We start from the raw sequence: 26,441 nt of genomic DNA, 5'->3' as shown, positions 1-26,441 counted from the left end.
TATGACATTTGCGGAGCTATAATGGAGGAGTTGCTAAGCAACCAAGCCAAATTGGCTCCAGGCAGTAGAATTACAGATTCTGAATTTTGCAGGCAACTTTTCACCAGAGCAAACACTTAAAATAAATAAATAAAAGTCTAGCAAACAAACATTTGATATATAAAAATGTAAATGTAAATACAAATTATTTAAATATAAAACTTTGAATCTATATTTTATTTAAATTGGATATAAAACATTTATCTATATATCTTTATCTAAATATGTTTATCAATATCTATCTCTTTCACTAAACTACTGATCAATATTGTGATAAAATATGCACAAAAAGTTCAGGTTATTGTGCAGGAGATGTAACATATAGGATTTTCCCTCTTTTATTATAAAGTACACATTTATTTTCTCACTATAATCACATTATCTTATGATATAGTTTAATAAATATGCTATAAAATAATGTAACTGGGTTGATTAAAAATGGAATTAAAGGGGAATGTATTGCTGAGCACCAACTAATCACAGTTTAGCTGTCATCCCCGTCCCACAGGGAGCACGATGTAAGCAATGATCTCATTGGTAGCTGACATCCGCTCAATACGATGCATGTGACTGATATATAAATACATCGGGGTATTACAGTTACAGCTGACACCACTACATGACAGGGTTAAGGAGCCGGGTTGGTGCGGGATGAGGCCGGCCCGGGAGGTATGTGTGTGTACAGTGCACTACTCCCAGTCACCGGGCACACAGGGGGGCGCCACCTGTGTGTCATCACTAAAACTCAAACTACCCACATGTGACTTTATGTCTACGGGTTCATAGAGCTGTGTATATAGATGTGTACACGGTAATAAATACACACACACATACTCGTATATAATGTATTATAATATATTCATACAGAAGGTCATTACCACCCGACACAGAAATATCCATCTCCGTCCATCTATGTATGTATCTACCCATCTATCTATATGCATCTCTATCTGCCTACCTCGATGTGTAATTGTATCAATATATTTATCCATCCCTACTCTTATGTCTCTTATGCCCGTCTTTACATTTATCTATATATCCATCTAGAAAGATCTATTCATGTCAATTGATTTACATATATTCATGTTTATATCAATAGCTGCCTATTTATCTCCTATCTATTCAGCTCTCATCACTATATATATATATATATATATATATATATATATATATATATATATATATATATATATATATACACACACATGTGTATCTCATCTATCTATGGATGATATAGATATAAATATATACATCTTTTTATCAACATCGATCTTTATATCTATCTCATGGCTATACGTTTATCTATTAATATCTATCTACCTATGAATGTAGCTATCTACATCAATCTGGGAATGGTTATTTTGCTGCACTCCTATTCTGCTCGTTGTGGTCAGTACACTGTTCTCCTGGGGTACACAGCACAGGTGCGGAGTCATGAGCCCCTGTTATCCCGGGCTACATTGCGTTACACGGTAATAGACACGTCATGAGGGCAGTGTATGGGCAGGGGTCAGGTGCTGGCAGCCTGGGTGCTGAGATTTGGGCATCATCAGGAGGAGGAGGAGGAGGATGAGAGGAGGAGGCTGAGCTGCTGGCGATTGGCCGCCTGCCTGGCCCTGCCTTTATAATAATTCCCACACTAGTGTAGAGCATCGCCAGTCAGCCAGCCTATAGTATACACAGTACACTGCCCCCTGCCTGCCTGCTGTCGGGGTGGCACGGCGCCCCTCATGCCCTCTGCCTCTCTTCTCCGCTAGAGTCTCCTTCTTCTTCCATAAAGTTGGCTCCCTCTCCCGCTGCCGCCTTGGATCCCTCGGCTTACTGCGAGACTCCGGTCTACAACCCGGATCTCTGCCCCAACATGATCGCCGCCCAGGCCAAGCTGGTGTACCACCTCAACAAGTACTACAACGAGAAGTGCCAGGCCCGCAAGGCGGCCATCGCCAAGACCATCCGGGAGGTGTGCAAGGTGGTGTCCGACGTGCTCAAGGAGGTGGAGGTGCAGGAGCCGCGCTTCATCAGCTCCCTCAACGAGATGGACAACCGCTACGAGGGCCTGGAGGTCATCTCCCCCACCGAGTTCGAGGTGGTCCTCTACCTCAACCAGATGGGGGTCTTCAACTTCGTGGACGATGGTTCTCTGCCCGGCTGCGCGGTGCTGAAGCTGAGTGACGGCCGGAAGAGGAGCATGTCCCTCTGGGTGGAGTTCATCACCGCCTCCGGGTACCTGTCCGCCAGGAAGATCCGCTCCCGCTTCCAGACGCTGGTGGCCCAGGCCGTGGACAAGTGCAGCTACCGGGACGTGGTGAAGATGGTGGCTGACACCAGCGAGGTGAAGCTGCGGATCCGGGACAGATACGTGGTGCAGATCACCCCCGCCTTCAAGTGCACCGGCATCTGGCCCCGCAGCGCCGCGCACTGGCCCCTGCCGCACATCCCCTGGCCGGGCCCTAACAGGGTGGCAGAGGTCAAGGCCGAGGGCTTCAACCTGCTCAGCAAGGAGTGCCATACCCTGGCCGGCAAGCAGAGCTCCGCCGAGAGCGACGCCTGGGTGCTGCAGTTCGCCGAGGCCGAGAACCGGCTACAGCTCGGGGGCTGCAGGAAGAAGTGTCTGTCCCTGCTCAAGACCCTCCGGGACCGGCACCTGGAGCTGCCCGGGCAACCCCTCAATAACTACCACATGAAGACTCTGGTGTCCTACGAGTGCGAGAAGCACCCGCGGGAGTCGGACTGGGACGAGTCGTGCCTGGGGGACCGGCTCAATGGCATCCTCCTGCAGCTCATCTCCTGCCTGCAGTGCCGCAGGTGCCCGCACTACTTCCTGCCCAACCTGGACCTGTTCCAGGGCAAACCCCACTCCGCCCTGGAGAATGCGGCCAAACAGACGTGGCGGCTAGCCCGGGAGATCCTCACCAACCCCAAGAGCCTGGAGAAGCTCTGAGCACAGCCTGGGAGACTGTGCCCGGGATGTGTAACGTCACTGGAACCCCCCGTTCTTCATTCTAGAAGGATTGATATACATGCTGTGTGACTTGTGTCCTGTGCGCTTGTGGATGTTGTTCTTCTGTGATCTGGTGACATTTTGGATACTACAGGACAATACATTTCTTATCTATATGAGGAGAAAGGCTGAGGAGGAGGAAGGTAGCTTTCTTTTATTTTGGCTCAGAACTTACACAAGTTTACGATTTGCTGTTTCTAGACCTTGACATTCCGTCAATATACTTGAAATGTTATTTAAAAAGAAAACATTTTAAAAAAAAAAAAACAACAAAAAAAATATTCAAATGAAATTTGAAAATTTTTTGCTTTATACGATGGCGCTTGGGATTCTATCTATTTGGAAAATGCACTTGGGATACACTGGATAATGACGTATGTGATGGAGAGTTTTATTTAATGACTATTAATAAATGACGTGAAAAGATTCTGACGCAGAGTTTTCCTTCATTTTGCTTACAACCCCCTAAAAAAAACATTGTAATTAATAGGATTCTCTTTTTTTTAGGTTTACTCATAATCGCGCCAAAATCTGTCAGATTTGTCAGGGCTACTTACTACCTCAGCACCAAAATACAGCCTAAATTTCTATAATAATTCACTTAAAAAGCTGCAAAAAAATAAATCCTACATTTCTACGAACAGTCTAGGGAATACAAATCAACTAAATCAATCCAAATAATTATGTAAAACAATAAGAATTTACATTATTTTATAGTTTACACCTAGCTATGATAAAAGCTTCCCATTGTAATAATTGTTTACATCTTCGCTATTTTATATTCTACTTTATACGAATTTTAAACATTCTGATTCTATTTTATATACTATATATTATTTAATATGTTATACCAATGTAATTCTCCACGTCTATTATTTTTCTCCGCATTTTTATTTCATTACAATCTCCCTCTATTTCCATTATATGTTTTATTATATATCTATTTAAACTTCTTTATATTCTTGAATTCTATTTTTTGTATAGATTTATGTATATCTTTTGTTTTTCTAGTTTCACTTTCGATTATTGTACAGTATGCTCATGCGATATTTACATAAATTGGGAACATAAAAAAACTTACAAAACAGGCCAAATATTTTGAAATAATAATAGAATCAATACAACAATCATAAAATGAATATAATAAAATAGAAATAATGATGATAAAATCGAAAAAAAATAAACATAATGATGATAAAATACATAGGATTATAAACTAGATAATAAAAATTATTATAAAATCGAAGAAAATAAATCTAATCTAATACAGAATTAATACCAGAGACAGTGAAATAATAAGAAAACATAATAAAACAAAGAAAATACATATAATAAGATAATAATACTATAAAACTACAAGATAAAAATACATTACTATAACAGTGACGATATAAATTGTACAAGTATTGTAGATAGTATATGAAAGCAGAAATAAGAATATTTAGCAGGGTTGAAGCTGGGTTATACCCCCCCCCCCTCCCCCAGGTTGGTTACATTGTAAGTGTCACTGGGTTTAGCATTTTGTTACAATATTCCCGCTTCTCAAGATCAATAATTGGCTTTGGGTTTATTAGATTTCTTGTCTCCTCCGGGTAGATACAAAATGTTTACTTTCAGATCTGATGGATGGATTTTTACTCTAATGCAGACATGAGATAGTATCACATTACCCCTCATCTGCAGCAATAATTGTACACAAAACCAGGACAGACAAAGGGGGGATAACTTATCGCTCTGATATGTATATTATTTGGATATTATATAATCGCATGACTTTATACACATTCCTGCTATACATGGATAGATGGGTCAGGAAATCTCTCTCCATCATCGATCACTTTTCTCTTTCTCATGTCAATCCATGTGTCATTACTCTTTATCGGTCTCCATAATTGTATTATCTACATAATATCAGCATCATCTTATAATATTCATAACTATATGATATCTCTATAATCTACATAATATCCTTTTATAGAAGATCACTATTATCGATCTTTATCATCTATCTACACAAATATATATAAATAAATACAACCTCTACTATATTTATCTTTCTTTACAAAGTATCTATCAATCTATAGAATATTTCTACTTTCTCTCTATAGGTCTACATCATTTATGTATCTAATCACAATCATGCTGTACATAGGGTCATCCCCCATTATTTCCCTATACAGCAGCAGATGATAAGCACAGACTTATAGCAGTAACTACTCACTTTTGGATCGATCTTTTTGAAGCTGAGGTCTTCTTCATCCACCTCAAAGTAGATCTCAGTGGTGGTGATGGAGAGGGTGCCCTTAGCCACCACAATGGGTGCAATGAGCTGGGCAGGGGTACTCAGTACCACAGGACCTGGAACAGAGAGACACACATAAAGCCTCTTACATATCCTACATCTAGGGATAACAATATATTACACAAATTATAGCCTTTTAGTTCCCAAATAGCCCAAATATCTATTTTATTAACTGGTGATGTCTTTTAACCCTTGTAAAAATAAAAATGTATTCACTGATGATGGATATATATAAATGTATATAGCACAGTGTTACATTATTCCTATACGAATAACAGGATAAAACACGATCTGCAGAGCATTGCTGCGCCCTGGCAGAGGCCTGTGTCATAGTGACAGAAGATCAGCTGTATAGAGGAAATCAGTATAATAACATGTGTGAGCATGATTAACAAGATAATGCCAATAGATCTGGAGAACTCTATCAGATTGTACGATGAGGATTGCCCCACCGATTTCCCCAGATCCTATATATAACACTTGTGTCACCTCCTAGTATCAAGACCACATTTCTATGGAAATCACTGCACATCACATGTTCTGTCTTCTCACAGGAGAACAACCTGATAAGCAGCTTTACACAAAACAATTATCCCACTAACAAAAATATGAGTATTACTCAGAATAATCATTACAGTAAGGGTGAGAATGTAAATGACAGAGATAGAATGCGGTGTTACATTTAATTATTGTTTTAGAATAATAACAATTATATAAGTTATTATAATGCAAGAATACATTTGCATTTTTAATCTTATAAACAGGAAATATATTATTTCCTATAACCATATAGAATTTATATTAGTTGTATTAGTTTTTTTTTATAATTTAACAGCTAAAGAATTTGGGAAGATTTTTCAACTCTGGCTAAAATTGGTAAAAAAAAAAATACACGTCGTAAAATATTTACATTACCTTCTCTTCAACATTTCTACTTCCCCCAGTTTATATTTCAAGTATTGTGAAGCAAAACTGAGTGTGAGACACAATAAGGCTACATTGTATCACAGAACTGTAGACACAGCAACTACTAGGACATGATGCCTCATTTAGGAAAAGAATGAATAACTTTTATTTACATGAGATGCTACATTTTATGCTATAAAATAAGGGGAATGTAAATTGTGCATCCAGCAGTAGTCTATGGGGTTATGTTCAGTGGCTGTACAACACAACTATATTCATATTATATTATACATAATACTTATTTCCATATTTATTTATCTTTTGGCACCAATCCTTTTGGTTGATATTTTGTTATGCAACAGTCAAATCAAGTTCCCATGATAGTTTCCTATATAAGTGAATAGGCCCAGATGAAGATGGGTATAAAGTCCCATGTCCTGCTGCTTAAAAGGACTGGACAATATTTGGGTAATAAACTATTTTACCTGGCCAGCCTGTGTGCATTCAAAGGGCAGCTACCCAGCAACTAAAATTTTGTAATACAAAATGTGCCTTTCTTAAGGTCTGAAAAGTAGAGCAATAATACTACATGAGGCCCTGTGTGTAATTGTGGCTTTTGCATTATAGAAATCTGTGTTTTCCCCAAATCTGAATAGTATTCAACAAAAACTTGCATCGAATACTCTTGCTGCCGTGGGATTCCATGGAGAGGCAGTGCTGCTCTCTTATGTGTGAATGAGGCCTATTAGTTGCTGTTGTAGTCACTGGTGCAGAAGACACTTGCTGGATGTGTAAGTACAGTCTCTCTCCACATCCTCAGAGCAGAGGATCCTATGGGGAATATCACACCACCTGAGGAGGCCTGGGAGCAGCACCATACATTTGTACCTCCTGAAAAGAATAGTCAGGCCCACATTTCCATAGAGACTGCTGCTGACACAAGTGAATGGGTGAGGAATACTAGTAGGAGAAACAATCTCAACTCTTTTATGTGTTTAATGTATTATAATAGTGTAATAAGCACTGAAATAGTAAAACATATAAAAAAAAACTTATAAATCATAAACTATAATAAAGTATATTAACTATAATCTAATTTATAAACACTAATCTATTTAGATTTTAATAGTGTTAATAATAAATAGCAAATAAAAAGTAATTGGTCCAGAAATACCATTGTGACTGCGCCAGTTCAACGCTTTGTGAGCATCACAATTGTGTCGCGGGTGCATTATGTCTGACACTTTTTATTACTGTGCACCAAAAGGGGCGTGTTGGTGCGTTCCTTATTTGCATAAACATTTATTACCAAGAGGCGACACAATTCTGTCGCAACCGCATGAAATCAAGTACACCAAGAAAAAATAGGTGTAAGGCCGCATGCACATGACCGTCTGTGGCCGTACATACGTCCCCCATAGACGGTAATGGCTGCATGGAGCGATACGGTAGCGTACCGCTCCGCACACGGGGAAAAGATAGGACATTTCATATATTTCCCTATGTTATGACCCTTACCCAATGCTTTTCTATGGAGAATGAAGGGGTCACCCCTCTTCCTATCCATGGCGCTGGACATATACGCACACCCGCCCGTAGCCATGCGGGCATACGTTTGTGTGCATGCAGCCTAATGGGTTTGCACATCCTGAAAACTGACCGGATTAATTAAGAGCGTGCAACACTATTAAAATAATGTGGTACAACTTGCACAAAGCACGTGCAAAGAAAACCAATGCACCGGTTTTTATATATCTGGGCCAATGTATTCTGCAGATGATTTTACTGTATGGCTTGGCTGAAGGATAAGATGATATCAGCTTTTTTTCGATCATATGGAAGTGTGAATAAACAATACAGAAGATATATTCTTCAAAGCATAGAAAGTAAAATTGCATAAAGTAATAGGGGTATTTACATGAGAGTAATGTGGGGCACTTACACAGAAAGATGGCTCCTAATGTATTATATACAAAGATTTTTATGCTGGGCAAACATTAAAAGGTTAAAGGATTACAGCCACAGATACCCTGCACTGTTTCTAGTAAATAACCACCCACCTCCGCTGGCAAGGGAAGGGGCGAATTATCCAGCTTTGTCGATGCCAATCCCATGAATGCCTCGCCAGTACCAGCCATCTTCTGTAATGTGTTCCCAGCACAGATGGCCAGGTGCAGCCTGCACTAAGCCTACTGCATTAACCCCTCCAGGGCACATTAACTCACCCAATGGCACATGATAGAGTCTGCTCCATCCACTTCTATGACAGCTGCATGGAGCAACAGCATGGCTACATTAAATCTAGCCTTAGACCCCATCGTGACTACAGATGCTGGACAGCAGAATACAATCTATTGTCTGAAACCTGGCATCTCAGGCTGGGATGGTCATAGGGAATAAGGACGGTAACTATTTCCACCCCCATCCCCGTCAGTATGTACACACATATACGTTTGTGATATTCGCAGTTAGATTAAAGGATTCCGGGTTATATGTCACCTGGAAATCCAAATGTAGTCAGATTATTTCTTCCATATACAGTAGTGAAGAAGGCGGCTATTACAACTTCTCCCTGAAATTACATGACTCTCGTCGTACAACATGTCTGAGGAGGAAGGACGTCTTGTCGCAGTCAAAAGGAGCATACAAGCCCCTCTGAGAATGTGAAGTTAATCCACTCCAGCTATAGAGAGAGGATTAAGTCATAATCCCCTCTGGGAGACGCTCTGCTCTCCTCACATCCCATATTATAATGTTTACATAAGGTATCATCAGGCTAGTGCAGATTTTCCTTGTTGCCACTTAATTATTCGTATTATGACTTAAGGAACATATTACTTTTCAGATAACACAGAAAGGTTATGGCCAAAAGGGAACTTTCTGAATGCAATTCTATTACATACAAACCTTTTAGAGACATTTTTAATACTCTTAAATCTGGTTGTAATGAGATTTCATAAAGATTACAGTCTACATCCCATAAGATCCAAACAGTATTGTTAGAGTAGAGACTTGGTTGCTTCATACTTGGTCATTATCACACTACAGCAAATGTATACTGGAGACGTTATAGACACCTTCTTACAGCACAATACTAATGCAGAGTGCATGTAAGGCCGGATAGTTATTCCCCATTAAAGAAGTGGGATAGGATGGCGGAATGGTCATGGAAATAACCCAATCAATCCACACACCATCCAACCTCCGGGATAAACTATTCTAGTTGTTCAGAAGAACTTTCAGAATGTATAGAGCCTCTGACCTTAGGAGGATTTCTCATGGGACTATACTGATCCTTTGAGTTACCTCAGAATGGTTTTAGGTGGGAAATTTTTTCCCTCTTAAAGCTGTTGCCACACTGGTATGATTCTGCCAGGGTGGCAACAGGTTTTGATTGGTTGTAGCCAATTGTCTCCAGTCACTGGGGTATGTCTTTCCCTACCCCAGACGACAACTCAAAATGGTCACGTCTGGTCTCTGACCTATTTTCCGAAAAATCCTGGACATCTGGACCAGTGCGTCGTCTGCTCTCCCTCCCTATTTTATTGCTGTATTGTTGTCATAGTTGTGATTGAGCCTATGGCTAATCTTATGCTATGCTAATCTTATGTCCATCTAACTTTTGGGTCTTTGTTTTTATTTCATTCAGGCCTCATTCACACAAGCGTCTGGGGGGCGTAAATTTTATAACCCCTTAGACGGCAATGGTGGTCCAACAGTGGTATGGCTCCACATATGCGTGGCCCCGTACTGTACATGGAAAAAAGCTAGAGCATGCTCTGTCTTTGGACAGGGGTGAGCACCACTCATCCGTCCTCTTCTCCAGCGCACCGCCATATTCCTGGCCAACATACGTCTATGTGAATGTACCCTCAGTTGTGATACTGAGTTGGTTTACATTGTATGCAGTAGTAGGTTATAATATAATCAGTTTGGTTGGTAGCCCAGATATACAGTGAAGAACCTTCACTCATGAAACCATCATACATCTGTTCCTGCCATTCAGGACAGAAGGGACGCATCCTCCATTCCCTAAGAAGTTTGATTCTAGTAACAGATGTAGCAAGTGAATTCCAGACTTGTAGAGGCTATAATATTCATACAGCCCAGAACCCATGGCAGTCTTAATCAACCCCTAATTGTATGACCCTTAGTTACACTCACATTAACGTATGCTCGTCCGGCACAATGGAGAGGAGGAGGGATGAGCGCTGCTCACCCGTTCCCACTCCATAGAAAATAGAGCATGCTCTACCTTTTCCCCGTATGTGGCACCGTACCGCCACCAGGTCACCATAGGCATCTATGGGGGACATATATTTGTGGCTGGATATACGTCCCCACACGGCTTGCATGAATGAGGCCATAATCCGATTGGTCCTTGTGTTCTGATGATACATGAGGCCACAAACAGGGGATGGCAGACCCATTGTTTGCAGCCTGAGGATGCTAAGTGATAAATGTTGTTCTGTTGGGACCCCATGATCCCTAAAATAAGGGAAATTGCAGAACAAGAATGAGAAAGCTTCTATTAGGCCGGAATGAAATTAGAGTGGAAACATTTTTCCGGGGTTCTGCTATAATAATAAAGTTTAGAATCTCTGCTCCAATGATGAGTATAACATATGCAGTCCTCTATAGCCCTCATTGCTTTGTGTATCTTTTCATATGAAATCATGACCTTATATTAGAAAGCTAAAGCCATATACATTAGTACATGTGCATTACATAAGTACAAATACAGTGAGGTAATTCCGTATATACCATACATAAGTGGGACAAAGCTAAAAGATAACATCCACCAGTGCCAGGAGTGATGTGTCCATGTTCTTCTCAGTGGTGGCTCTTTATAGCTCCGCTCTATTAGGCCAAAGTCCTGATAAATGGCTGCTGCTTAGCACCATGTAATGCCAGTCATAGGCTATAGAAAGCAGCTATTTCCCTTAACTCTTTAAGAGCATTTTCACATAGGATGTATATTTCCATGGAAAACTGAGCAGCATTCACCCTGTATGACACATAGGTTGAAATCTGCTGTAAACCTGAAGCAATAAAGCAACAAAAAAATAACAGAAATCAAACAAGTCAACAAGATTTTTGACACCGAACATCCTCTGTAGACAAAGCTATATACATTAGCATTTAGATCAACCTCTTCCAGGAGAAAGTTTTGAAGTCCAACATAGCCAGTCATGGCTCAAATAGGTACTATAATAGGTACTATACAGGCGGTCCCCTACTTAAGAACACTCAACTTACATACGACCCATAGTTACAAACGGGCGTCTGTAATGAAGCTTTAGTGTTAATATTGATTCTTATGACAACCCAACATTTTTAAAATCCAATTGTCACAGAGACCAAAAAAGTTCTGTCTGGGATTATAATGCTAAAATATACAGTTCCGTCTTACATACAAACTCAACTTAAGAACAAACCTACAGACCCTATCTTGTATGTATGTAACCCGGGGACTGCCTGTATATGGTATTTGGGTTGGATCCAAAATCCTTAAACTTGGTAAAATGCGAGATATGTCTACAGTAATTAATTACAGGATATCAACCAGAGTGAAAATGGTAAAAAAAAAATGTGATTCCTGGACTTCTACAATGTGTGTTGTTACAGAAGCATCCGCCAGCAATTATTGATGTTTGCTCTCTCAGATTATGTAAATGATATTATTAATACATCCACAGTGTTTGGATAGTGAAAAATCAATTGGCAAAGTTAATCAGAACTCAATTGTTCTACAAGCAACACACTAGTAATGTAAGTGACACATAAGCCGATAAAAAGCATAACGATCCATAAATAGTCAAGGAGAATTATGAATGTACTGTAACTTATAGCCACTACTGTACAGCTTCATGCAATTAGCCCTTACTATGCATTGTAAATTCCGGTCAGTAACCTGCTGATTGGCTCTTGCCCAACATTTGGCCCTTGTAGCTCAGGGAGTTAGAAATGCATGGCTACACAGCAGGCGGCTTCAACTTTTATAAATTATGCTTATGAGCTTGAGGGTCTACCCTATCCACTCTGAGATTGGGTTTTACAGGCTGTTACACTGTCTCACCCGACCTGCTCCCTCAGCACTTGTGCAGTTAGCACTTCCCGTTTCTACATCCAACTCACTGCACAAGTGCTGAGGGAGTAGGGTGAGACAGTGTAACAGCCGGTAAAACCAGATCACAGGGTAGCCCCTTCTGGCTCATTAGCATAATTAGAAAAGTTGATTTTACAAGGAAAGAGGCCATGGATAACAAATAAGAAGATTACCACAGTCATGGTGTCTGGATCTATGAGTAATTGCCCTTGGTTTATTATCCTGCATTTTGATGGGAAATTTCCTTTAAATGGGGCTTTACATAACCTACCATTGTCATTTTCTTGAGTTCCTAGAATGGTTGAGATGCTCTCTGCTAAATATCTGTATATATATCTGTACTGTTTTCTCTTGTGCACCACTTGTGCAGGGCTGGGGGACACCTGTCCATTTTTTCGTGTGTGGGCCAGCAAGAACCTGTGATCATGTGAAACCAACTTAAAATTTAGTCAATATGCCAATTGTGGCTTATGTGGTAACACAAATAGAAATATTATATACTATCTTTTTCCCCCTGTACCATTGTTTGGTTCAGTTACCGTACATAAGACCAATATTTTTCAGCAAATTGTTGGAACACAAGAGTACCTTTTTTTCTACTTGTAGGTTCTAGTGAGGTGCAAAATTTCTCTAAATGTAGTATGGGTCGTATATATATACAGGCAGTCCCCGGGTTACATACAAGATAGGTTCTGTAGGTTTGTTCTTAAGTTGAGTTTGTATGTAAGTCGGAACCATATACTTTATTATTGTAACCCCAGTCAAAATTTTTTTGGTCTCTGTGACAATTGATTTTTAAAAATGTTGGGTTTTCATAAGAACCAGGATAAACAATAAATCTTAATTACAGGCACCATTAATAACTGTTATAGATGATTATTGTAGCCTAGGACTAAAGTACAATAAATTACCAATATCCAGAGGTCCGTTTGTAACTAGGGGTCGTATGCAAGTCAGGTGTTCTTAAGTAGGGGACCGCCTGTATATATATCTATATATATCTATATATATCTATATATCTATATATATCTATATCTATATCTATATCTATATATATATATATCTATATATACACTCACCGGCCATTTTATTAGGTACACCTGTCCAACTGCTCGTTAACACTTAAAGGAAACCTACCACTTGTAGTGGCAGGTTTCCGATGGCAATATCGGGCACCAGCTCAGGGTGAGCTGGTGCCGGATCTTATTTTAGTTAGTGTTTTAAACCGCGGTATCGCGGTTTAAAACACTTTTTAAACGTTGTAGCCGGCGCAGGCAGGTACGCGCTCGGCGCTTACCGTGCACGCGGCTACATAAGAAGTGAATGAGAGCCGCGTGCACGGTAAGCGCCGAGCGCGTACCTGCCTGCGCCGGCTACAACGTTTAAAAAGTGTTTTAAACCGCGATACCGCGGTTTAAAACACTAACTAAAATAAGCTCCGGCACCAGCTCACCCTGAGCTGGTGCCCGGTATTGCCATCGGAAACCTGCCACTACAAGTGGTAGGTTTCCTTTAATTTCTAATCAGCCAATCACATGGCGGCAACTCAGTGCATTTAGGCATGTAGACATGGTCAAGACAATCTCCTGCAGTTCAAGCCAAGCATCAGTATGGGGAAGAAAGGTGATTTGAGTGCCTTTGAACGTGGCATGGTTGTTGGTGCCAGAAGGGCTGGTCTGAGTATTTCAGAAACTGCTGATCTACTGGGATTTTCACGCACAACCATCTCTAGGGTTTACAGAGAATGGTCCGAAAAAGGAAAAACATCCAGTGAGCGGCAGTTCTGTGGGCGGAAATGCCTTGTTGATGCCAGAGGTCAGAGGAGAATGGGCAGACTGGTTCGCGCTGATAGAAAGGCAACAGTGGCTCAAATCGCCACCCGTTATAACCAAGGTAGGCAGAAGAGCATCTCTGAATGCACAGTACGTCGAACTTTGAGGCAGATGGGCTACAGCAGCAGAAGACCACACCGGGTGCCACTCCTTTTAGCTAAGAGCAGGAAACTGAGGCTACAATTTGCACAAGCTCATCGAAATTGGACAGTAGAAGATTGGAAAAACGTTGCCTGGTCTGATGAGTCTCAATTTCTGCTGCGACATTCGGATGGTAGGGTCAGAATTTGGCGTCAACAACATGAAAGCATGGATCCATCCTGCCTTGTATCAACGGTTCAGGCTGGTGGTGGTGGTGTCATGGTGTGGGGAATATTTTCTTGGCACTCTTTGGGCCCCTTGGTACCAATTGAGCATCGTTGCAACGCCACAGCCTACCTGAGTATTGTTGCTGACCATGTCCATCCCTTTATGACCACAATGTACCCAACATCTGATGGCTACTTTCAGCAGGATAATGCACCATGTCATAAAGCTGGAATCATCTCAGACTGGTTTCTTGAACATGACAATGAGTTCACTGTACTCAAATGGCCTCCACAGTCACCAGATCTCAATCCAATAGAGCATCTTTGGGATGTGGTGGAACGGGAGATTCGCATCATGGATGTGCAGCCAACAAATCTGCGGCAACTGTGTGATGCCATCATGTCAATATGGACCAAAATCTCTGAGGAATGCTTCCAGCACCTTGTTGAATCTATGCTACAAAGAATTGAGGCAGTTCTGAAGGCAAAAGGGGGTCCAACCCGTTACTAGCATGGTGTACCTAATAAAGTGGCCGGTGAGTGTATATATATCTATCTATATATATATATATATATATATATATATATATATATATATATATATATATATATATATATATATCTATCTATCTATATATGTATAGCTCCTTGGTAAGCTTCCTGCATCTCTCACACTATGTATGACCCAGAGAAAACGTTCTGGGAAAACAGCAAGGTTTGCATTGATTTCAGGAATGCTGGTAAAAATATCTTCCCTTATATAACAGAGCGAGTTTTCAGCTCACTGATCCCTTCCGCTCTAAATACCACAATGTATTTTTCATTTTCTGGTCTTGTGGGATCTTGTTAGCCTCGGGAAATAGATCAAGCTGGAATCTTAGGCCTGGTACCATGCAACTCTCTTGTCTGTGTGTCGCTGGATCAGGTGGACAGATACAATTTACATGTAAGTGACAATTTGGAGGGAAGTAAGAATTCTAATTGCTTTGTATTCAAATAAGAGAACATGTCACCTAATGCTGCTGGCGAGACCGTGTATGGGGAAGGTGTTAGGAGAGGCTGAACACGTTCTTGGTAACAAATTAGCACTTTGTTAAATATTTTGTAGATGGTTGGACTGCATATTCATTTTCATGTATTTTTAGAGGTACTTACACAAATCCACATCAAAAGACATCACATCGCTCATCCTGTCCGGGATTTGTCCAGGTTTTCTTGGCCAATGCTGGTCATGTGCCTGTAGAAGTTTAAAATGCCCACTCTAACCCATGCCACTCCGTACCCTCTATCTAACACACCTCAGCCAACCATCCAACAGATAAGAGGACAATCTGGTTCTATCTACTGTACTCTCATGTATAAGGTAATCTCAAGCGGCTTGTTAAGGCTACATTCACATAGCATTTTCTTCATAGGCTCAATGGGAAAGCCCCCACGCTATATGCTGAGTGCATACATGCTGGCAGACGGAGGCATCCTTTTGCCTTCATCTGAACAGTGTACTTTGCATAAGCTACACATTTCATCCTGCTTCCTCCTTCATAGTAGCTTATACGCTCAGAAGAGGTCGTTAGTGCATCCATTCCCCAGCCTCAACTGAGCATATGCTTAGGGAGACCCCCAGTGTTATTATTGTCCAGTGTCATCTCCGCTTGCATTTTGATGGGGAAGACAAGGAACAGGATAATATATCCTACTGTATGCAGTGGTGTACGTCCTAGCCCTCCGTTATAAGGGTATGGAATTTGCACAATGTATCCCTACAGCTGATTCTATGTGCTGTAAATCCAGTTCAACCAGATCCATACTTTAAAGGACATCTACCACCAGATTACTGCTGGTAGAGTGTCCTTATTAGGCTGCTCATTCTGCCTAGGGAATGGGGGGGACTGTTTTTTTACAAGTTTTCTGGCATCTTTACTAATGAAATATTAACTTTGGAAAACTGCTGGAGGCGCTCAGGTTGACAGCGCCCGAGCGCCTTTCCGTTTTCCAGGTTTTAATTTATGCACACCCCATCCCCCACTGAAAGCCGCCTCCTTGCTAACTATTGATAGGTGACTGGCAGGGAAGCAACACCTACAATAACAACTTTAGGGTGTTTCACACTAAGTGATAATACTTGAATAAAACTGCTCTGTCCATAGTGTAGTGGCCATCCCGGCTAACTGCAGTTTCCGCTCTAAGTCACTTCGATAGATCCTGTGCCTGCAGTGATCAGGAGCACTGTCTACACAACAAATGGAGTCAGATTCTCCATCCATAGTGTAAAAAAGATGAACTGTGGAGCTGCCTGGTGTGACTCCCCCACCTATTTTCTTTCTATGGATTGGTATTAAAAATACCATTTGATTTCATGCATTATCATTTTTTTTTGCTGAAAAAACAATTATTTACTTCAGGACCTTGGGAAAGCTTGGTTGCATGCACGCTGCCGTTCATAAAGACATTACACTGAGCTTCCTGAACTGTCCAGACAGGACTAATAAACATGAGGTGGATCACTCATACGCAGCAGCTGGTGGATGGTGGAGCGATTGATTACTTCTGTCTGTCAGGCACAACACAGTGATAACAGCGTTCTCTGAAGCAGTGCTAGAGGAGAAGCGCTGAGCCAGGCACAGGAGTGACCTTATTATCCTGAATTTTATAATTATTATTTCAGCAAAACCACTCAGCTCAGGGATTAAACAAGATATGTTTCTGCATATTTATGGGCAGCACGGTGGCTGATTGGGTAGCACTTCTGCCTTGCAGCACTGGAGTCCTGGGTTCTAGTCCCACCCAGGTCAACATCTGCAAAGAGTTTATATGTTTCCTCTGTGTTTGCGTGGGTTTCCTCCGGGTCCTCCCACACACCAAAACATGCTGGTAGGTTGTTTATTTTGTGAGCCCCATGGGGACAAGGACCAATTTGTCATGCTTTGTGTAGCACTCCCTAATCTGTGTGCGCTATATAAATAATTATTATTATTATATTGCATGAAATCAAATGGTAGATTTCCTTAAATAGTTTTGGAACACCCCCCCACCCCCCTTTAACATTTCAGATGCATAAACAAGTTAGGCCATTGGTGTGATTGGTGGGGATCTGAACTCTTGCAGTGAAAGTGGATCAGTACCAGACCCTGCTGTGTGCACAGATCAGACATCGATGGCTATGATTGGACTGTATAGATTTATGCTTCACTGTAACAACAAACTACTTACCCTTCAATTCTCAGGTACCAAATGTTAGAAAATTTATGAGCATCTGTCATGTAGGAGATTGGTTAGTAATCTTTATGGCACAGATATCAGTGATAACTACATGTAATAATCGAGACTGAAATCAGGACAGAAGGTTTTAGTACTCATTTGTGTGATTGACGATTTGTATGTGATACAACTATGGTAACATTTACTACTCCTACTACACAACTTGCCTCTTGATGTAAACATTCGGGGGACAAAAGGAACTAAAACTGAAACAGAAATAAGTAACAAATAAAATGTTTGCTTCTTAATATTAGTGGCTATGAGGTTTTATGAAGCATTGAATAACATTAATATAGAATCCTTTATGAAATGTCAGGCAAGTGACACAAAAGGGATTTTTTTGGGATTTATACAGGATCTGTAAAGGGGTTACAAAATAAACATTTATCTTTTGCCTTTTAGCAAGTCTGAAAATTATGATCATGTAAGGTTGAACTGAGAGGCATCTATTAAAGAAGGTTTTACAGAGGGTTAACTAAAAAAACAAAATCCCAAAAACTCTTCTTGCACGTTGGAAGAACTAATAAGGTCTCTTATCACCATTGCTCCCTTAATGGATTTTGAATTTAAGGAAAATTACAGCATTTCCAGACAAACATGAAACATGGAGATTAAAGGGATGGTTTGATTAAAACACAGAATGTTGGGTGTTATATAGTGTAAATTAAGGGGAAAAATGCCAACTTCCCCTGTGTTTCACTACTATAAGCCAGCAGAGCGTAATGGCTTGTTTTTGGTGTTCCGTTGCTGTTTAGGTCACCACTGGTGACTGGTGACCTGTCACATTACTTGTGACCTGTCACTCCAGAGGCCAGGGATTGGCTGTACATGTTAAAATAAATATGACAAGAAAATATATGTCTTCGGCGGGTTGCAATTGGGTTGGGCAAGCTGGAATGGAAATGCAAATGGCAGATTGCAAAAATGCAAATGGAAGGAAGTCTTGATATTTTTGAACAATGCACATGTTCTAGAGAGAATTTACATAAACTAGTGGAAAATTAAACTCACGGTTTTGTCTAACTCCTCCATAGAGGAGGTTTTACCCTAAACAAATAGTCAGTACTTGAGTAGAGGAGTTAAGATGAGAGGGATGGTCTACCTGCAAGGTTGTCGATTTCCTTCTCCTGAAGAAGGCTAACGGCATCATCATCTCCTTCCAGCATCAGCTCAGTTTCTGCATTTTGATTTACTGCAGCCTGGCTCCTGAAAGTTTTTTTCGATTTCATGACGTCTTCCTCTGTGCCTATAACAAAAAAAACGTTATTAATCAAAACATAAATAATTACATATACGATAATGAATATACAGCAATAGAGACATTTGTACAAGCACCAAGTCTAGGTTCAGTGACCTAGGGCAGTATTACTTACTACAAGGACTACACATTAGTTACCTGTACATGCTCAATAATGAGTTCACCTTAAAGATTCTACACACTCATCGACCATATGTTGACTATAAAATAACTTCAATCTGGTTTTTTTGCTTCTTTCAGTCAAGAGCAGAACTCCTGTGAAACCAGACCAGGTTTGTTTTTCAGATGTATGAAATCTCAGTTTATCTAAATGGAAAGCCTGACGGGGATCTTTCATGAATTAGGGTCACATTAATCAATATAAGGAGCATGGAAGGAATGAGGTCTCCCAAGGGCGGGCTCATTACATGGCTTGTAAAGACTGTCCTCCCACTATATTACTTTAACACTCCACAAATCAAGAGCAGGTTATGGAGAGGAACAGCTTTCTTTTGCACAGCTTATTTTATAAACTCCATCAATGAGCTTAATGTAGAAGCAAACAAATTTAACTGATATGTTACTAAGTTTATAAAGGAAATTAAAAAACAAAAACTACAAATTAAAGCCCTAACTTAATGTACTTTTGTTTTTTTTTGTTTCTGAAAATGTTGTACAAACAGTGTCCATTAATAAATTAATTTAGTGAAAAAAAATGCACCAAAAATATAAGCAAATTCAAAATATAATATAATATATACATGCACACACGCGCGCGTGTATATATATGTTTGTGTGTCCGAAACCAGTAAATACGATACAGTAAATGTCTGAAAGATTCACAGTCCTTCCTCAATGATATTGATACAAATGAGGATATGGAGATCGGCTTTGATTTAATATACTCGAATGCAGAAAAACAAGCCAATGTTTTGTTCCGGGAAGTCATACATAAGTCATCCATCATAATTAATTCACATTACACTACATGAGCTGCACAGCGGAGAAAGCTGCATACAACCGAACCATCATAGACCAGTTCAATAAGTCCGAAGATAAAAAAAAAAAAAATAATAATAATAATAAAATAATAACTTCATAGATCATTTCCATTCATATTGAAGAAAAAAAAGATATATATATATATGAGTGCCAAGTAACTAGAAATGTAAAGTTAGTTCTGTTACTAGGGTGTGTTCATGAGGTTTTGTATTGTCCTCGGCAAACATGCCGATTTGAAAATTATAAAAAACTGCTGGAATTTGATAAACACGAAAAGGCCCTTAATAAAAATTTAAAAAACCTCTTAACCACAAGTTGAAATTTCCTGTTTCTAGGTGTCAGCACCTAGAAGAAGAACCTAAAAATGCCATGAGGATGCCACCACTCTGTTATCTTGGGAACTACAAGCACTACTTACTACCTTACAGCAACGATATTGGTAGGTGACAAATGACAACTGTTCCCACTGACTGGTGTCGGACCATGGACAAATTAGAAAAGCTTATTCTGGGGCTCTACCTTCATCATCCCCTATGATTAGATCCTAGTAGCCTCCAAATTTGAGATTGTGTTGTGCTGTATTTCTGGGACTCGCTATTAGGTTAGATCTTGAGCCCACCAGAGGCACCACTGGCGCTCTGGTGGTCCAGTCCGACATTGCTCCTGCCCCCCTTCCCCTCCTAAAAAAAAAAATGAACAACCAACTCAACCAAAGTTTACTTGTAGCAAATCCATTGGATAGGTCCTCAATATCAGGCCAGTTGGGGGTTACAATTTCCTATAAACGCTTAGTAACGTATGTGTCTGTTATAATGACACCAGATAAATGAGTGAATTAATAAAAATGTAAGAATCTACAACACCCCATCCCACCCCAAATCCAGATAAGCATAAGTTTTGTCAAGCACAACACATTGATCATGGTGCATCTATTAGTAAATTATGGTAAAGGCTCATGTGCATACCTAGATGCCATTTGGGCTGGTACTGGTTAGTGATGGGCAATGTATGTGATAAGCTGGCTTTCATCTCTAGTAAAGGCTGGCAGGGTGGAAAGCTAACCTCATTCTAGTGTTACCTAAATGTACTGACAGGAAATCCTAATGTTTCCAAACATCTGGAAATCTACTTCAATGGAACCTCTTTTCTCTCTCTCTTCCTTTTGAAGGATGCTATTCCTAGTGGTATATTGAAAGTTCAACACATCAATATGACCACTTTAGACAACTCCTTCCAAGTACAGCACAAATGGCCAATTATTTCAAGATGTGAGGATGTTCTGGAAGATCCATGTTTGTGAAATGAACACCTCAGACAAGAGATTTCGGTATATGAATGTGATTATTTCTCTCTCTCCTTGTGAAGCGATACTTTGTCTAATCTTTAAAACTCCGGAGAAGTCAGTAGAACAGTGTCGACGACATGTTCTCCGGGATAACACCGCAAGTGATGACATTAATGTGTAGTCGTCTTCCAGACATACCTGGGTGCATATTCTGTGAGAACATGTCATGTTATAGCTGGTCAAATTTCAGGTTAACCTTTAATAGAGATAACTGATTAAAGGAATCATTAAAGGGGTATTCTCGTCTGGGCATTCACATTCTGTATCATTAATCTGCCATATATAAACATTTCTTCCTCAACTGGATGTTATTAAAAAATGTTCCTGTGTGAAGATTATTTCTCATAAATGTAGTGATATGGTCCCTTAGAAACAAGACTGTGTCCTTGGATACAGCCACCTCTGCTGGAGTGATTGCACAAAAAGTTTCTGAATATTAACTGTGGGACGGCTGTGGGAGTTAATCCAGGTCCCACAGCCGTCCTGTACAATCCCTGAATCCAGGTGGTCAGGCAGGACTCAATATCGCATGTCTGGCCACCGCTGCCAAAATGTGAGGTGGTCGTATCCGAGGAAGCTATCTCGTCTCTAAGGGTCAACATGGCAACATTTATGAAAAAATAATTATCTTCACACAGGAACATTTATTTAAATAACATCCAATTGAAGAAATGATTACATATGGCAAATTAATTTAATTAAATGTGAATGCCCAGGTGGGAATACCCCCTTAAAGGAAATGCACCATTAGGGTCATATGTTGCAGTTACAACTGCATCGCTATGAGTTTTAAGGTGGTTTTGTTAATTTAACAGGTGAAAGACATGAACTGAACGGAAGTTTGATTTTGAAACCTTTTCCACAAATGTCATTCACCTGTTAACTTAACAAAACTGCGCCTAAAACAACCTCATAGCTGATTGCAATGCAGTTTTCACTGCAACGTGTGACTGCACTCTTAAAATCAAGCATGATAAACCATTGACACTTACTCATAGCACCATGACAATGGTAATCTACTTGCATTTGTTATCCATGTCCTTCTTCTTTCTAAAAATCAACTTTTAAAATTAAATTAATGAGTCAGAAGTGCTCTGGAGGTGTAACCAAAGCCCCTTTGTGTTGTAGCTTCCCCAGCTGTTACACTGCACAGGATCACTCCCCCCTTCTGTGTGAGATTACATCAGTAATCACCACTCCCAGTATTACCAATTCCTGTTGGCGAATTGGTGATAGTAAGAGTGGAGCAAGTAGAAGAGAGGGGAGTGCCTGGACGCCCCCCTCACGAATACCCTGGACTGCCGAGGAGATAGTTCTCACAATCAGACACAGTGTGGAACAGCATTTAGGTACGTTACAGTAAAGCTAGAGTCATACAATTGAAAAAGGGCTAGGGAGGGCATTTCATTAGTATTAGTGTTTATGAATAAGTATGGAGAAGATAACAAGTTACTCAAAGGCAATGCAAAATTCTATCTCCGTTCTGGGTAAAAATGTAGAATACATGGTATGCGCCAAATTTATCACCTACTTTAGTCAACAGTTTAGTAATGCTTATAGAAAAAAGTGGTTTAACAGTTATGGTAAATGCATCAAATTTACTAAGGATGTGGATTTTTTTGGTGCAAAATATTATGCACAGGCTTCCAAGGGGTTACCCAATGTAATTCTATGCCAGCTTTAGTAGTCCAGAAACCTCCACAACTGGTCTGGATCTATCACATGACAGAAAACATCCATCCCAGTCAGACATTGTTACTTATGTGTTAATAAGGCTGGTCAACCAGCTCAGATAAGTAGCCAATAAAAAAACCCTTTTTAGTGACAGGGGAGGAGACTTTCATGCAAATTGGTGTCAGATCCCAAATCAGAAATGGAAATGTTGGAACATCATAACCAAACCGGAATGGAGTCATTTTTATTTTTGCAAAAAAAACTACTTTTAATTAATTCAACGTGTCTGGAGAACGGTTATTTTATGGGGATTACAAGTATAGAGGATACTAATACACACAGACATATGCTCGTATTAAGTTATAAATGCTCTCCAGTGACCTCCAGTATGACTTTTTGCTAAAGTTTTTTGTATTTTTTGATAGTAGAAAACTGTGTTACTATGTGGATATGTTGGGCAAGCAAACAAACCATGTTGCAAAAGAAGGAGTATAAAACTAAACACGGCTAGTTTGAAGTTAAGGTAACATTTCCATCCTCCTCCTTCATAGTGAAACACAATCTATCCCTGGGGTCATCTCCTGCAGAGCGCATCTTAGGAACTAACCGAAACAAGCAATATCAAGACAACCTCTAAAAAAATACTGCTCCAGCGAGATGACAGGATGAGATAAAAACGTCTCGGCTTTACGGTGACTTCAGACGTTTCAGCTGTCATCCTAAAGACAATTAGTCTTATTAGACATCTACACATAGAAGAATAAGACTGAGTTACCCCATGTGTAGGAGCGGCGCTACAATCAAAAACACCACTCATTTCCCCAGATCAGGTTTCTCAGCCTCACAATGGGGCACATTTACTTATCCCGTTCCTGCGGAGTTCACAAAAGTGCATTGTCCGACGATCGTGCACTGTGCCGCGATACACTAAGATCGTGCGCTATTGTTAATGAGTTGCTTCCCCGCTCAGGTCCGCCGGAGTTAACCTTCTTTTTCCTGGTGTGTGTAAGTGCTTGACCTTGCGACACAATTTGAAAGTTAAATCCCACGCTCAGTCCGAATCAGTCGGACCGTCCGATGGCAGGCCCCCCGATTTCTGCCGCATTAATGCCAGCGCACCTGCGGCGTGTGACACAATCCTCAGTTAAATACCCATCACAGCCACGTAAATCCTGAAAGCGTTGGAAAAACGGCCACGTACCCTTAGTAAATAAGCCCCAATATGTATACTGTTTGCCAAATACTGCAATTTCCCCAAAAAGACCATGATCTAATGCAATTTTTAGTGCTCAACTCGAAAAGGTTTCACTATATACTCTTAATCAGCCAAACAGATATGAATTAGTTCACCCAATCTCCACATAAAGTCCCTACAAAAACTCTCATGCAGGGATGTGGAGACAGAGTCGGAGTCCATTTTGGTGAAGTCTGAATAAAACGGACCAACTCCAAAAATATGTAATAAATTGTTACAATTACTTCACTGCAGTATGTGCTTTTTTTTCTTTACAATTTGGGGAAATTACATAATGTCCTATAAATGTCTGTTCTATTCCTCTATAAGGCTTTTAGTTGAGATGAAGGTGGATGCACTTTTTGCTCCTGCTCAGTAGTGAAGCTCCTCCCCTACAGATCAGAGGGGAAGGAAAGTCTGCACTTATGTTACAACAGCTAGAGTGATCAGGAAAACTGGATTAAAGGCAATCTACCACTTAAATAGCCATGATTGAAACTAAATATGCTTACAGATCAGACTTTTCTTCTTTACAAAAGAACATCTCATCATTAGGCTTTAAATGTCCGTATTGCAGTATACGCAATATAACTGCCCTGCAGATCTTACCTGGTGTATGGAGCCATCATATAGTGCTTCTAGTACCATACTACTTATAATTGCATTAACATTTCAGTTTCCTCACACAATTTGTCATTGGAAAAAACTGCTTTATTTAGCTGGCTCCCTATGAACAAGGGTGTGCCTACATTAGAAGACTATGCAGAGGCCTTTGGAGAGAGGAGCCTATGCTTTGTCCCACCTCCTGGTAGTAGGAAATCCATCCGACTTGTACTAGGTAGTATTAAGTATACAAATTCTATATCATAGCAGATTTTTGAGGGGGTTGTCCTAGGCTGTGCACCATTACATCTGTATAGAAGATGCATCTTAAATCCCATATCTGAGATGTCGACCCAGGAAAGTCAAACTGCAAAGGCGACCCAAGCTCTACTGCATCTGATATAAACAGATTATAATCAATAACTAGTTTAAGCCTAAAAGAACTAGATCTGGGAGCGCTAATGTGGAACATAGTACATATTACCCAAGATACAAAGAGTGGCAATGAGCAGATTGGTTTTGTAGCTACTCAATTAGAACCTACTTTATTACATCAATACCGGCCCGTGTAGTTACTGCAATGAAGGCTCGGCATTTATCAATGTGAAAGTGGACTTGTAGGCCCAGTAGCTGCAGCTAAGAGCGAGAAGACATCAAGGACACACCGGAGGGAAAAAAAAAGTAGATCAATATTAACAAGCTTTTCATTTCATGCTTGCCCAGTTAGGGGAGGGCTGACAATATACTCTGATTATGGGAGTTACCTTTGCGTAACACGAGAAAGGTTATTACGAAAAGCTCGGGAAATGGAGTGTTCTCCGCACTGACAGGACTGCTAATAGGTCTGTGCTGCTTCTTAAAGATGCATTAGGCATTGCCACAACTCTACCTGACAGGCAATATTTTCTATAAAGAGACAGTGATTTTCACCTTCCCTTCTACGCCAAATCAATATGATATGAAATGCCCTGGAAGTAAGAAAGAAATGCAATCTGTGAAATCTGACAACTCCAGACCCTGGATCTCATCCTTTTCGTTAGATAGGAGGCTATAATTATAAAGAATGAGGAGTGACGGGATCATATAACCAGAATTTACATGGTGTGTGTTTAGACTAGAGAAGGGCCCAAGAGAACACAGATTAAAAGGTCATTATGGTTTGATGCTTTGATGTATTTGGTTTCTGTTTCACACTAAAATAGAAAACTTTCCTAGGGCGCAGTTCACACCTGCATCTTTTCTCCTATTAATAATGGAAGGGTAACAGAAGGTGAACTTCTGTACAATGATCTTCCATTTTTAGGTTCAGTTATGCTCTCCTAAACCAGTGTAATGGAGACCCTCCATGCAGGTGTGAACAAAGCCTAAAAAAAATTATGCTCTTCTAGGGAGGTCTTGTACCACTTCAGTCTACCCAAATAGAAGACATCAGCTAGGGCTAAGCCTCAAGGTCTATGTTATATACAACTTTTGAATTGCACTCAGCAACTAATACCGTACATCCATAGAAGAAATCCAACATTTGCTTGGGGCCCCATAGTTCAGAGCTTCACACAGACATCCTCAGGGCACCAATATAGCTTGAAGTAAT

The 26,441-nt window shown here is 40.3% G+C and overlaps 2 protein-coding genes and 1 long non-coding RNA gene across 3 annotated transcripts in view; 2 read left to right on the top strand and 1 right to left on the bottom strand.

Annotated features, from left to right (window-relative positions):
• NBEA (neurobeachin) overlaps nucleotides 1-26,441 on the bottom strand; it is a 429,733-nt gene that overhangs the window by 113,839 nt on the left and 289,453 nt on the right. The window contains 2 exon segments of the mRNA XM_072134427.1: nucleotides 5,262-5,398; nucleotides 18,858-19,001. Of these exon segments, the coding sequence (XP_071990528.1) occupies nucleotides 5,262-5,398; nucleotides 18,858-19,001 (281 nt within the window).
• MAB21L1 (mab-21 like 1) lies at nucleotides 1,671-3,467 on the top strand. Its single transcript, XM_072134412.1, has one exon. The coding sequence runs from the start codon at nucleotides 1,901-1,903 to the stop codon at nucleotides 2,978-2,980; it is 1,080 nt and encodes a 359-aa protein (XP_071990513.1). The 5' UTR covers nucleotides 1,671-1,900; the 3' UTR covers nucleotides 2,981-3,467.
• LOC140117572 (uncharacterized) lies at nucleotides 19,252-23,946 on the top strand. Its single transcript, XR_011853037.1, has 4 exons — nucleotides 19,252-19,285; nucleotides 20,330-20,433; nucleotides 21,163-21,321; nucleotides 23,565-23,946. It is a non-coding gene; the product is annotated as an uncharacterized lncRNA (long non-coding RNA).

This window comes from Engystomops pustulosus, chromosome 2 (assembly GCF_040894005.1).
Source record: "Engystomops pustulosus chromosome 2, aEngPut4.maternal, whole genome shotgun sequence".
Classification (NCBI taxonomy): Eukaryota; Metazoa; Chordata; class Amphibia; order Anura; family Leptodactylidae; genus Engystomops; species Engystomops pustulosus.
Note: the sequence above shows the minus strand (reverse complement) of the source record. Positions and strands in the feature narration are given on the sequence as shown.

Excerpts from the sequence above, each read along its gene's own strand:
- MAB21L1 (XM_072134412.1), top strand. The coding sequence starts at position 1,901 with ATGATCGCCGCCCAGGCCAAGCTGGTGTACCACCTCAACAAGTACTAC.